At 45.4% G+C, this 13,335-nt stretch overlaps 1 protein-coding gene across 1 annotated transcript in view; it reads left to right on the top strand.

The window, feature by feature from the left end:
• Positions 1–550: 550 nt before the first annotated feature.
• slco5a1 (solute carrier organic anion transporter family member 5A1) overlaps positions 551–13,335 on the top strand; it is a 56,388-nt gene continuing 43,603 nt past the window's right edge. Inside the window, exons 1-2 of the mRNA XM_083778718.1 lie at positions 551–593; positions 1,129–2,622. Coding sequence (XP_083634844.1) covers positions 1,671–2,622 — 952 coding nt within the window. The 5' untranslated portion in view covers positions 551–593; positions 1,129–1,670. The remainder of the gene's footprint in view (positions 594–1,128; positions 2,623–13,335) is intronic.

The following is a 13,335-nucleotide window of genomic DNA, read 5'->3' as shown; positions in this document are numbered from 1 at the left end:
GGTTCCATATGAAAAAGTAATGCTTTCAGAGAGTTTAACTGTCTTGATTCATGAGAGATGTTACAGTTCAGATGTACGCTTTAGAGCCAAGAGAGACTTTGATGGAGAGAGAACGAGTCCATTGTCTAATAAATAAATAAATAAATATAAAAAGCCATGTATGGACAGTTAGTCAATCACACTAGTGGGGTCAGCAAAGGTCCCAGCTGTCGAGTATGCAGAGCTCACGCAACAAGCTGCCATATCTAGACTGGAGCGGACAAGGAGCATTATGGCACTTGTAGTCCCGGAGCCAGCCATGATCTGCGAAACGAAAGAAAATCCGTATAAACAAGCTTCACTGCTTGTATCACTATAGTTCTTGTATCGGTTAATATGTCCCATTCGTTTGCATGCATTGGACACGCGGTTAGAACGCGATTGGGACGCGGAAGCATTTCATGGAAGGACTACAAATCCCAGTGATTCGTGTGAGGAAAAATAAATAAAAAAAAGATTCCCCCACCACCACCAACCATCAGTCCGCATCCCACCAGCTCATTCACTGAGTGGCCGCTCCACAGACAACAACAGGCGACCTCCCTCTGTCCTGCGTGAGTATTACAGCCTTCAGAAAAACATAGCGTTCCGTTCCTCCGGGGGGTTTTGTCTAGTCGCTACGCCTCGAAGTTAGGTGAAATAATGATGGGGATTTTAACAGAGCCCGGGCACAAGTGTGTTTTTTGTCAGACATGTCCCGTCTTTATTTATACATGTTTCAATTCTTTTCAAAGTCACGCCTGAAACGTTTGTGGAGAGCGTGGTCTTTTCATTGTTCTGTTCTCTATCATTTCTCGTGACAAAGCGGGGCTGTATAAATCGTTATTTTTGCTCTAATGTTCAGTTTGACAGTGATGCAGGTTGTTTTGTTTGTCACGTAGATGGTGCTTTGTGTCGGATATCTCGCTGCCCGTTAGTTATTTAGTAATGTCATGTGTGTGTTATTCTAAATAAGATTTTTGTTCTGCCCCGGACTGTCAATGGGTGTGAGATGGTTTAGCCTATATTTAGTATAGAAACTATCCTATCAGTGTAGCAGTAATGTTGATAATAATTGTCACATTGTGTCATTTTCTTGTTCTGTTATAGGTTGCTTGCTGCATAGCCATCGGGACAAAAAGGAACAAAAATGCTATGAAGACTTCTGACAAAGAGTCATAAAATCATGACAACACTGAACAGGAGGGACAGTACAAAATACAAATAAGGCATTGTTTATTATTGATATCTAGTTTTGGGCCTGTATTAGTTAATAGTTTCCCCCTTCAGTCTATGTCTTACAGATCACATCCTAGATATCATTCTTAAATGCCTAATGGACGTGAGTAATGTTTTTGTCTGTTAAGTCAGGATACGACTATAAGCATTTGTTAGGTTGCCAGAAATCTTTAGCCCAGATGTTGTGCTTGGAGGGAGGCTTTCTGTGCTAAAGCAACCCTGCTGCGAATGGCAGTATGGAGAAAACATGCCCATAGCAAGAGGGGATCAGTCCTCCCCATTTCTACTGTCGGGGCAGAAGCGTTGCTCCAGCACCCAGCCTTGCAGTGACTCCACTTTGTCCTCATGTGGTAGCAGCTACTGAGTGACTGACCTGTCAACCTATAGCCTGGAGCCAAGCAACGCGCTGCGCCATGGCGTCGTCAGACAACGATGAGACGGGGAGCGACCTGTCCGAGTCTCTGGATGTCCAGGACCTCCAGGACCGCCAGTACGTTGACCCAGGGAACTGCTATAAGTCCAAAAGCTTGCCTATCCTGAACGGGCCCTGCCAGCACGAGTGCGAGGACCTCGACACTCGGCTGGTCAAAACCGCCCATGCCTCTGTGGCCGTGGACGAGAGCAGCGAGCTCCAGCCCCGGACTCCAGACTCCAGCCAGGCAGAGTCTCCGTGTTCCAGGACTGACTTTTCTCCCTCTGCCTCCAGCATGGTGGGCCTAAGCAGCTCGATGGGCCACCGGTCGGCAGGCAACAGGGGTAAAAAGCTTGGATTCTCTCTTACCCGCTTCATCCGCATCCCGGTCAGGAAGTACATGCGTGCGATCTTAAGGGACTCGCGCTGCTTCCTGTTCTGCATGTGCTACCTGACCTTCATCCAGTCGCTGATGGTGTCGGGCTACCTGAGCAGCGTCATCACCACCATCGAGAAGCGCTACAGCCTCCGCAGCTCCGAGTCCGGCCTGCTGGTGAGCTGCTTCGACATCGGCAGCCTGCTGGTGGTGGTCTTCATCTCCTACTTTGGGGGCAGAGGTCAAAGGCCGCGCTGGCTGGCCGTCGGCGGCGTCTTCATCGCCTTGGGGGCGGGGTTGTTCTCCCTGCCTCACTTCATCTCCCCACCGTACCAGATCCAGGAGCTGAACTCCTCGACGGGCCGCGAGGGCCTCTGCCTCAGCAGCAACGCCAGCGGGCGTGAGCTGGACGTGGCGTCGTGCCCCCGCGACCAGGAGGGCAACGAACACAACCTGTATGTGACACTGTTCATCTGTGCCCAAATCCTAGTGGGCATGGGGTCAACGCCAATCTACACCCTGGGGCCCACCTACCTCGATGACAACGTGAAGAAGGAGAACGCTTCACTCTACCTGGGTAAGCCCTCTCTGCAGCTTTCAGGATCAGCCACTGTCGGTACAATAACATTTAGGGCAATTGTAGGTCATCTCAGTGAGATATTTTAAGTTAAAAACATGTGTTTATACTAGCCTGGAACTATACTTGTCCTTTTTTAAGTGGTGCAACCACTTCCTTAAGTAGCTTTGTGTGTGCCTGCGTGGCTGGCTGGGTGGGTGACTGGCTGGCTGTGTCTGAGCACGGAAGTTGTGTCACTGTTGTGCAGCCTAACACACACATACATATAATATATATATATATATATTATATATATATATATTATATACACACTACGTATATATATGATGATTTCAGGTGTATCAGTACAGTAGAGGGACCCCTGGGGACCCCCACATGGTAACTCTGTCATTTCTCAACCGTTTCGGAGGCGGGGTGGCTTGCCGGAACCGGCCCGGCCCCCTGGGGACCCCCACACGGAGTTGGACCACTTAGACATGGGTGTGAATTTTTTTTTAAGCATCAGCAATAATTTGGTCATGTTTATTGGGTTGGGTCTTGCTGTTTACAAACTAATGCAGGTTTGATGTGTGACTGGAAGGACACTGACCTCTGTGGGGTATGGAATTAGTGGTTGCCAACAGAATTGGTGTCACTTAGCCAAGTTGATTTTGTTCTGCGTTTATATGTGAGGTTCACCTAATGAAATAAGAGAACGGATGCCGGCTTGGGGGTGTCTTGCAGCTGCGTTCCAAGAGAGAATGCGTATTATGTATGTACATACACAGTGCACAGACCAGGGATGATCTTGTCCCTCATCTCCCCAGTCCTTTAGATTTAATCTCCCTAGGTATGCAACCCCTGCAGCATGTAGGCTAAACGGTATACAGAGCCTACAAAGTCAACCTTGGCTCTGAAGCACATGTAAGAGGAGTTGACGGGGAGACGGGAGCTGAGTATGTGATTTAATGATCCAGATTCCTGTAGAGTGTGAGTGTGCGTGCGCATGTCTCGGTACTAGGGCAGTACTGTGTGAGTAAGTGAATATGAGCGTTTTCTCTTTTAGACTGTTTGCAATTAAAAAGCATTAAAGCAACAACACAGTCCTGCAGGAAAGCTCAGTGTACTGTCTAACGTACATCTCATTAGCAGAGCTGTATTCCTGCTTAAATCCTATGAATGTTTTTGAGGGCCGCTAGCCCCTGGCTCCTACTGTATATACAGATTTAATGTTTGTTTTTCCTTAGACAAAAATTAATAACGCCATTGACATTGGACAGAGTTTAATGTTTGTTTTGTCACTAACACAAACATTAAATGCCATTAACAATGAACAGAGTTTAATGTTTGTTTTGTCCTTGATGTTGTAAGATGATGAGAGCGCCCCTCACTTCACACAGGGGTGATTCTTTTAATTAAATTTTGCATTTTCTTCTTTCTTTAACCCATTCTGGGCGGGAACCCCTTTTGGTGTTTTAACTAAGCATTATGTTATACTTTAGCTATTGAAAAATCGCAGATCTACAAGCTCATAGCGCGCCACCGAGTGGCGCGCTATAAACTTGTAGGTCTGCTATTTTTGAAAATTCGTAAAAATGCGGCACAAATCTTTGAATATATATTCTTTCAGAGCGAACGTTTTTTTTATTTCGACGTCAGGCCTAGATGCACGAGCGTATTAGAAACAGCAGCGTATTAGAGGGCAGAGAGAGAGAAGACAGCCTAGACAGGAGACTGATTCGAACTCGGGTCCTAGCAACTCAAAAGGAGCATATGGTCAGCAGCAGGCGCAGCACACTCTTAAGTGTTTGAGCCACCAGACATCCATCAGGATGTTTTCACAGTGGCAGCGTGTCATTTTCCTGGTATGCAAGGCCTATCAGCAGGATAATCTTTCTAATGGTTTTTGCTCAGCGCACTTGGCAATTCATACTAGCACATACAGTCAGTGAATACCTCATGGATAAGGCCTGTCTGTAACTCCTAGTTGGTTAATGCAGGACTAGTTGCACCTCTCAATCTGATCATCTCATAGCAGCTCAATGTATGCACTCACACACTGTGTTGATTGTGTTTGTTGTGTTGCTTGGCTGTCTGGATTTGTAATAGTAGGCTAGGACTTATTCCCCACAGTGCAGCAGACTGCTACCGTTGGCAAACTGTTGCAAATTGTGGTCACTCACTCACTCATGGACACTAGGTGGATGGTTGTCATGAAAAGTAGTAGATGTCTTGATGAAAGACATGCTGTTAGCATGTTGTAGCACGTTCTGACCATGCTTGCATACATACAACATGCAAAAGCTTTTCAGAAGTATTACTGGTATTCTCAGTTATCACGTTGGTTGGTTGTCAGTTTGTCATGTCCTGACTGAATCACAGAATTCAATAGCTTACAAAATGGAACACTACCATTATCACGCTCAGTGGGACTGCAAAGGATTTGTGCTGGCTTGTGTACAGGGTGTGCACTCTGTCTCCAGCATATGTGTTCTTTGAGAATGACTGCGCGGTATGAGGGAGGCACTGTGGTGACACTGGTTGTTCATCACATTACACAACCCTATGGAGGAGGCTATATATTGGCCATTGGGCCCACTTACACTGCCTGGCTGCTCCGCTGCCCCCAAGAACAAGTATTGATCACAAGCAGCCTGCGTCGGCAAAGAGCCAATGCGGCATAGCCATTGAGCCTCCAATATCGCCTTGCACTTTGCCCTCGCCCAGGTAACGTACTCGATGACAAATGACATCACCCCTGTAAAGGGTCACCGCGTAGTGAGCATGGCACAAGCCACTCGCTCTTTTGACCTTGGAGATTATTTCCAGATGGCTCACAGAGGGATAATCATTTTAACAAAGTTTTGTGTGTAGAAACTGGAAACTGTGTCTTGTCCTTTCATTGAGTGGCCTTAAAGAAGTAATCCAGTACATGTAGGTACTTGAGATTGATGATGTAAAGGCAGTGTTGTTGTGACTACAGGTTCTATTTCACTTTCTCCCAGCGATGTCGTGATATAGGGTGTGTCAAACAGCCTTGGTCTGACGGTGGCCTAAATTATAGTCTTATATGTTCATACTGTGCAAAAAAGTCTTTATCTTGATTACCCACCTTGTCAATGTGTGCAAGTTAACTTCTTAAAGGTAGGTTAAGTGATATTTCTTGGTTAGAACAAAATGTTTTTCACTATATTCTGATAGCAATCATTGCTAAATAGACTCTGATATAGACTTTGATAACAGAAAATTCATTTTCAGGTAGGTGACAAAATTTCAGCTAATCAGGAGAAAGTACCGGTAGCTATTTATCAGCTTATTTTTTATTGTGTTCCAGACCAGTTCCAGCTCATTTATTTGTGTCATCACTTACCAGTCTGTCTTTATCAATACTTGGTTCCTTATTTCCTTTCCTGTTTCTATTTTGTAAAATCATGCACATAACGGCATGAGCTGTGACTGTTTTCCTTTTGAGGGTACAGACACATGCATACAGCCATACAGATAAATCCTGTTCTAGACTGCTTGGCCTTCAGCCATGCTATTAAACAGAAAAAGAGGTCAGGAAGATTTGGGCCCAGCTTATGCTTGGCAGAAGAGGACAACATGCGTTGCCAATTCTCCAAAGGGACAACTATGTGCCCATAGACTAGCGGATAGCCTTGGCTTTGATTCCCTTTTGAATTGCATAATTTCCAGTTATGGTAGCCATTTCTGTTTAGAGCTTTATTTACAACTTATAATATGTTAGTAGTAGGGATTCACCGAAAAATAAATTCTTGGCCGAAACCGAATAATAGGAAACAGTTGGCACATTGCCCCTCTGAGAGCGGACTTTGTGTGATCTCACTGGTCCTTTGCCTGCTTTACGATTGTAGAAAATGTTCAAGACACCTCTCTTTCTCTCATGGTCGAAGACCAAAGCTGTATTGTTTTTGTCCCCCTCAGCAATAGTGTATATACTTTCTTTTTGTCCTCCCGAAAAGTGATGTTGCCCTGTTTGTCCCTGTTTAAGTGTAATACAGAGACATTGGAGTTGGAGCCACATGGAGGGGGGATGAGGTAGGGAAGAGGGGTGGGAAAAAAACTTGGGAATTGCTCGTGTGTCATATGTGAAAATGCTATCTGTAATGTACTGCTCTTTCCAAATAAAACAAATATTATAAAATAATAATAATAGGAAACAGTTGGCCGAAAAACCGAATTCCGAATATCCGAATATAATTAATATTATACATATTTTTTTCCTACCATTGCTGTCATGGCTGGCTGATTTATGGCAAAAAAATGGTTATGGCAAAACTTTACTTAAAAAATTATCACTATTATGGGTCCATAAAACATTTATTCAGCTCTCTTGAATGCATTAATTGCATACACTATTCAGTGATATATTTTCTGCCTATTTGGGCCGAAACCGAATAGGCAGAAAATGCATTTATAGCCATTTTCTGCCGAATATTTTCTGTGGCCGAATATTCAGTGCATCACTAGTTAGTAGCTGTCATAATGGTCTCATGTTGCTTGACTTGACCAATCACAGTGTGCACAAGTGTATCCAAAAACGTCGGACACTGCTATGTCTGCAGAGCCTATGATGCTGTGCATCAGATCTTCATCAGTGGACGACTCAAGAATAATGCGACAAACAATTTTGCCACAGTGAGGAAATTTGGTCTGAGTTGCTGCAGAATATTACTGTCTGGTCTCCACACAAGTGAGATCTGTATGCTTGTGGTGGCTTTACAGCCAGCTACAGTATATGTGTATAGGCTAATCACTTTTGCATTAGTTTACAATTTAGGCATTTAGCAGACGCTCTTAATCCAGAGCGATTTAAAGTAAGCAAGAACAAAAATGTGTGTGTAAACTGTAAACCTAAACCCCCATCTCAATTTGCACAGACACAGTATAGGGACTCTGAGGCGTCATTGTTTTTTAGCCAGGTGCAACCTGGCTATACTGTTGATGTTGAGACTAGTGAGGAGTGGACCTAGTGGACACTAGGCTGCCTCTAAGCCAATGGGAGATAAAACCCATAGTCTTTTTGCTGCACCTGGCAGTTATGACGTGAGTCATTCTTGTTTTAGGACTGTGTGTGTGCGACTGCGCGTGTGCGTGCGCACGGTGTTAACTACTTGTCTGTGTGTATGCATGCGTACAGTCGTACACAACAGGGCCATTCCCTCTGTGCCACTCCCCATTTCCAGGGAAGGCCTCCCATCATGTTGGTAAAGATGGAGCCATGCATGGACTGTGTGAGTGTGAGTTTATACCTCCTTTTCTTAGAAAATTCCAGGAATTGATTAAATAGTCTGTGTATAGTTCCTTGTGGGCACTCTCTCTTCCTTTATTTCAGTCTGTCTCCATCCTTCTCCCTCTCTCTCTAAATCATGTTATTTTCTCTCTCTCAGTGTTGTGTGGTTTAGCAGCAGTACTACTAGCCCTCCGGGGAGCTGAAAGGCAATTTTTGGCAGCAGCTGGAAGTGTTAGTCTCGAAACTGCCAGTATATGCAAATCTGCACCCCTCTCTCGCTCCTTGGACAGATTTACTACATACCATTCCTGACGTTACTATGGTGAGCATTTTGTCTGTGTCCTTAGTTCTCTCTCAAGACACCTCGTATGAGGCCACCTATGCTTATTAGATAATTCGTTTGTAGGTTGAGCAATGTTCCTTAAGAAAAAAGACAAACTGAACTTAATACCTTACATTAAATTACTTTAATCTCTCCTTTCGTTTTAGTCTTATCTCTCGACGCAAATTCTGACTTCTGAAGGGAGTGATGGCACAGTGTTTCTTCTTTATACCCGCACAATCAAAAGGGGCAGACGGAGTGCAACAAAGACGTGTCTGCTTTCTAACGTCATCGTCCCCGTTTGGGTGACACAATGCCCCATAGATCTAGAGACGATCAATAATCCTGTTTCTTGACATTAGAGTGAGGCTTTAGAGAGCAGCAGCCATCAACAGTGAGGTCATGGAAGGGCGCAGGGTTGTCCACTGGTGGTGCCCTCTGTGATTTGCAAGCTAATGCTGCTGAGAAGCTGTTATTGACTGGGGGCTGCGGATGTGTGTCCAGGCGCGTTGATTAGATTGCTGTGTGCGTGACCACCATGAGGACCACCGCTCACTCACGGGATCATCGTGAGTGATGCATTCCTTCGTGCAGGCGTACAGTGCCACATTTCACTTGAACCTAGCATAGACATTTTGATAATAATATAGACCTTTGGTCACCCTTATTATGCTTTTGCATAGCTAATGCCTCCACTCTCAACTGGCTAGTGCCGAGTAGCCGACATTTATGTGGCGACAGGCATTAAATCAATCCCAAGACATACAATGCAGAAGAAGGTTTGTTAATACCTGCTGTTTTCACTACTTGGTTTGTTGTGGAGATGGTTCTGAGGCTAGTGTCCCACTGTGTGCTACTAGTGCTTCTGCATTATTAATGTTTTAATAGAACCTCTTGGAAAACGACCACGGGCCTCTGCTTTACGCAGTGGGGCCGTCGGAGGCTGTTTATTTACTGGGAATGCTCAGCTGAGGGGGGAAAAGGGGCCGTTCAACCACACCCCCAGAGACTGCTTGAACACCGGTCTTGTTTGCACACGCGTACACACAACGCGCACGCGCTTTCACCATGTGTGCTCTGCTCTGATAAATTTAGAAAGAGAACAGCTGCTCTCCTGCTTCCAGAAGTACTGTCTTGTACAGTATGCGTTACCTATTTACCCTGCAGATTGGCTGTTCAGATAAAGATTTGGTTTGAAAAGTTACATGGTTTCTCTTGAATTATTTCTTTAGCATTTCTGACAGAGTATTGGTCAGTGACCTTGTGTATTGCTGGCTCTGCTCACGCAAGCAATTTCATTACATTGTGTGCTGTGAGTGTGCCCTGTTCAGCCTAGCAACAGTGAAAGCAATTGTGTTAACGCGACTGTACTGCACACGTTTGCATGCGTATGTGCACACACACACACACGGGCGCACGCACGGGCGCACACACAGTCACACACGCACACACACACGCGCAAGCACACGTCCCTTGCAATCCACTGCACTCTACCCCTCTAGGTTGACAGATCATGTTTCAGGATGAGACAGGGTGCATGTTTGCCCTTCTCAGAGACTGGCACAGATAGAACTGGTCCTGCTTCGTCACTGACAGCACTACCTCACCCCCCCCCCCCCCCAGAAAACACCTCCAGCTCATCCATATCCCTTGTGTAGGCTTTAAATACCCGTGCCCTCTCCATCCGTGTAGGCCTGCTGGCTACAGTGCTTCGTAGGGTTACTCGGCAGTAGCCGACCTTTCTAGGCAGCAGACTGCGTGCATGGCTGCCAGCTATGTAAACCACAGCTGATGTTTCAGCTGATGTCCACTTGTCCAGACATACTACCGCCATCCCCTGTGAAGTAATGATTCTTTTTGTACAAGGCGTTTGCCATAATGTGCTCTCTACGGCTGCTGTGCAGTGTGCAGATGTTTCGGAGACAACATTCAAGCTGGGATTGCATTGTCCAGCCAGTGGTGGGAACATGTGGTTCCCCCCCACAGGTCTTAGCAGAGTATTAACCTCAATGACCACCAAGCACCTTTACAACCACCATTAGCTAACGTCCAGGCCATGAGCCTCATGTTGATGATGGGGGGGGGGGCGCTCTCGCGCTCGCGCTCTGAAGGAAATAGCAAGAGACCTTTGCATGTGTGAAAGTCGGCCGGCAGAGAAGCCTTTTGTTTTCAGCACTGTGGGAAAAAAAGAGGTCACATTCTTTCTTTGTTCTCACTGCCTGCCTCTGTTCGTCATCGCCTCTCAAAGCCTCTTTGATGCTTGGCTCCTGTTGCTCACATTAAAATTAAATATGTGACACTGGTACAGTAGCTTAACTCTGGTATGTTAGTTGAACTTGTCACTGTATCACTAAATTCACACACTGGCACATTCTGAGACACTTTTCCCACAGTGCCAGGGGGGGCTCGACAGCAAAAAGAACAATTTGACGCTTTTGCACTGAGCCCACAAACCCATCAGAGGATGTTGTGCTCTGTAGTAGGCGTGCAGGCATATACACTTATACACCAGTAAGACGCCCTGAGGGCGCTGAAACAGCACAGAGCTCCTTGATATGGCAAAGTTAAGAAGCAGGAGTTAAACTATTAATCTGGTGTCCGTGAGGTCGGATGTAGAGTTGCTGGCCGGTTCCATATATGCAGATCGCGGTGTTGATCCAGTCTTCTCCATGTATGGCTATCCAGGGTTTGATGAGGTCAGTGTTGTGATCTTCATATATGGAGACGGCCATATATGGAGTGTGTCACGAGGCGTGATGGACTGACTGACATGAGGTCCCCATCTGGGCGCATGATGCGCATCCACTGGCTTTGATCCGCTCCAACTACTGGGGCTCTCCCCGGGCATGGACACTACGCACAGTCGCACACACTCTTCACCACTTGAGATGGGCAGAAACGGACTGCTGTTGTGTGGAAGTAGTGCATATTAAAGTTTTAAACTAGCAGTTGTAGATGGATAGACAACCGTACATAAGCAATCTATCCTCAGTGTTGGAAGTAGAGAGCAGGGACAGCTCTGGCGATGCTGGCGTTCTGTGTAGCTCATGTCGGCTGCTCTGCCCAGCCAGCTGTCAGCACGGAGGAGAAGTAGAGACAATCGTTGCTCGTCTCTGACAGCCTGTTTGTAAACAAATTATAGATTTTTGGCAATACACGGGTCATCTAGTTGCTCAATCTAATCATTTCACATCTACAGTTGCTAGTTTAAAACTTAATCAAAATGTGCTTCTTCACCTTGGTCGCAGACACCTCGGAACATGGGTCAATGCTGCTGTTGTGAATTCAGCATATAGGATCGTACACTTGAGGCCATTGCAGTGGTTCCATACTAGGTGCTCTCCTTTTTTCCCCTGTACGTCAAATAATCTTCGTCAAAAATGGCCAATCTCCAAGTTCACGCATTGTGTCCTTGTAAATCGTCTATTTTCGTCTAATGTTCACTCCCCAGAACATGGATGCTATGGTTCATGTGGTTTTAAAGGTAAAATATGTTATTGTAACAGTATTGTGTACAGTACACCTAGTCTAAATTTAGTTAATAAATATCCAAAATGTTGATGTAATTGTATCTAAAAAAACTACCCGGCCCAATGTATTGATTCTGTAACAGTTAGCCTATCATTTTGCAATGATGTTGAACATTGGTAGATCCTCCATCACAGAGCACCCACAGGCGCAACAGATAAAGATTATTGGCAATGTTTGGACGTATATTTTGTGCCCAGGTAGCTATACAACCCAAGGAGTTACAGAACGTCAACATCACTGTAACGGCACTGAAATCTACTGAGTGTGTTCAATAGCTTTAACGGCATTGAAATCTCAATGAACTTCCACATCCTGCTCTGCTTTTAAAAGTTATTCATGCCTCCGATAGATGCAAATGAGAAGCCACTTCAATTCATTTGTTTGCTTTCCATCATCGACTGCAGTCTTCCTCAGTGACTATGCCCTCCATCTCCATCTCAAACGACAGTAATCCGGAGAAAAACTCACTCAGTGTTTGTTGAGTGTCACAAAGTCATGAGACGTGGCTTATGCTTGATGTGTGATTGTGTATGGGCCGGAAATGAGTTGTTTTCCAGGACTATCTTGTAACAATGAGTACAGTGTCCTGTGATGCCATTAGCGTCAGTGTGTCTACCGTCGAAGCCATTGGATGCTGTGTTTAGAGAAAGGCAATGCATCTCTCTTGATTGAAACAGTCACCCGAGTCACCTGCTCTTGCCTGTGTCAGCACTTATGTTTTCTTTTTCTTTCTTTCTTCTCATCACAAAGCACTGGAGAAGCCAAGTCTTTTGCACACTGTGTCGGAGTAGGGACAGTTGCGTAGGTGAAGTAGCAGAAATATAGAATGACCAGCACACCATTAAGACAACCAACCAACCTACGTATTATAAAAGCAATATTTCGGTTATTGACCGTCTTCAGTCATCCTGAAGTAGGACCATGATCGAAACTAAAATATACAAGACCAGTTGTGCCCTCTGAATGTTGTGCAGTTGTGCATCTTTGATTACAGCTGAATAATAAAAATAAGTACTACTAATCTGTCATTGTGATTACCTGCTGGTTGTTGGCGATAGTCTTGTTTTACAGCAAACGGGAGGTTCGCAAAGTATGCACTATGAGATAATAAACATGTTTGTCTCAGCATAATGTCATTCCGGTATTTTTTTAGTCATTTAAGCCCATTTAAAATGTTCTTGTATAGCGAAAATATTGGGCCAAAATGATCCTGACTGTTCATATTCAGTAGTGACCTTCAGTAGTTGCTGTGTTGGCTGTACACGGCACGGCAGTGAGTGCTGGCCGCACTGACTAGCCTCATGTGGGCAGAGCTCCCTGGAGGGACCGCAGCCCACTGAAAGAGATGGATGACTCCAGAGATGCTTTCTCACCTCAGCCTGTGGGTTAGTCACCATGCACAGTTTGCACGCACACATTTAAATGCAAGTGTGAGTGCGCACAGTCGCGCACACACACACACACACATAACCGCCCCACAGGAAATTATGCAGCGAGACCAGAGATAAAGCCCCAAAGGCATGCAGACTGGGGGCCGATTCTGCTGTGCAAATGTCTCTGTTTGTGTCATAATGGCCCTGCCAGGCACGGTCGGTTATGCCTGCAAATGTACTGTAAAGCCAGATTT

The sequence above is a fragment of the Protomyctophum parallelum genome (genome assembly GCF_964188405.1).
Source record: "Protomyctophum parallelum genome assembly, chromosome: 12".
NCBI classification, from domain to species: Eukaryota; Metazoa; Chordata; class Actinopteri; order Myctophiformes; family Myctophidae; genus Protomyctophum; species Protomyctophum parallelum.
This window is presented reverse-complemented; position numbering and strand designations above follow the sequence as displayed.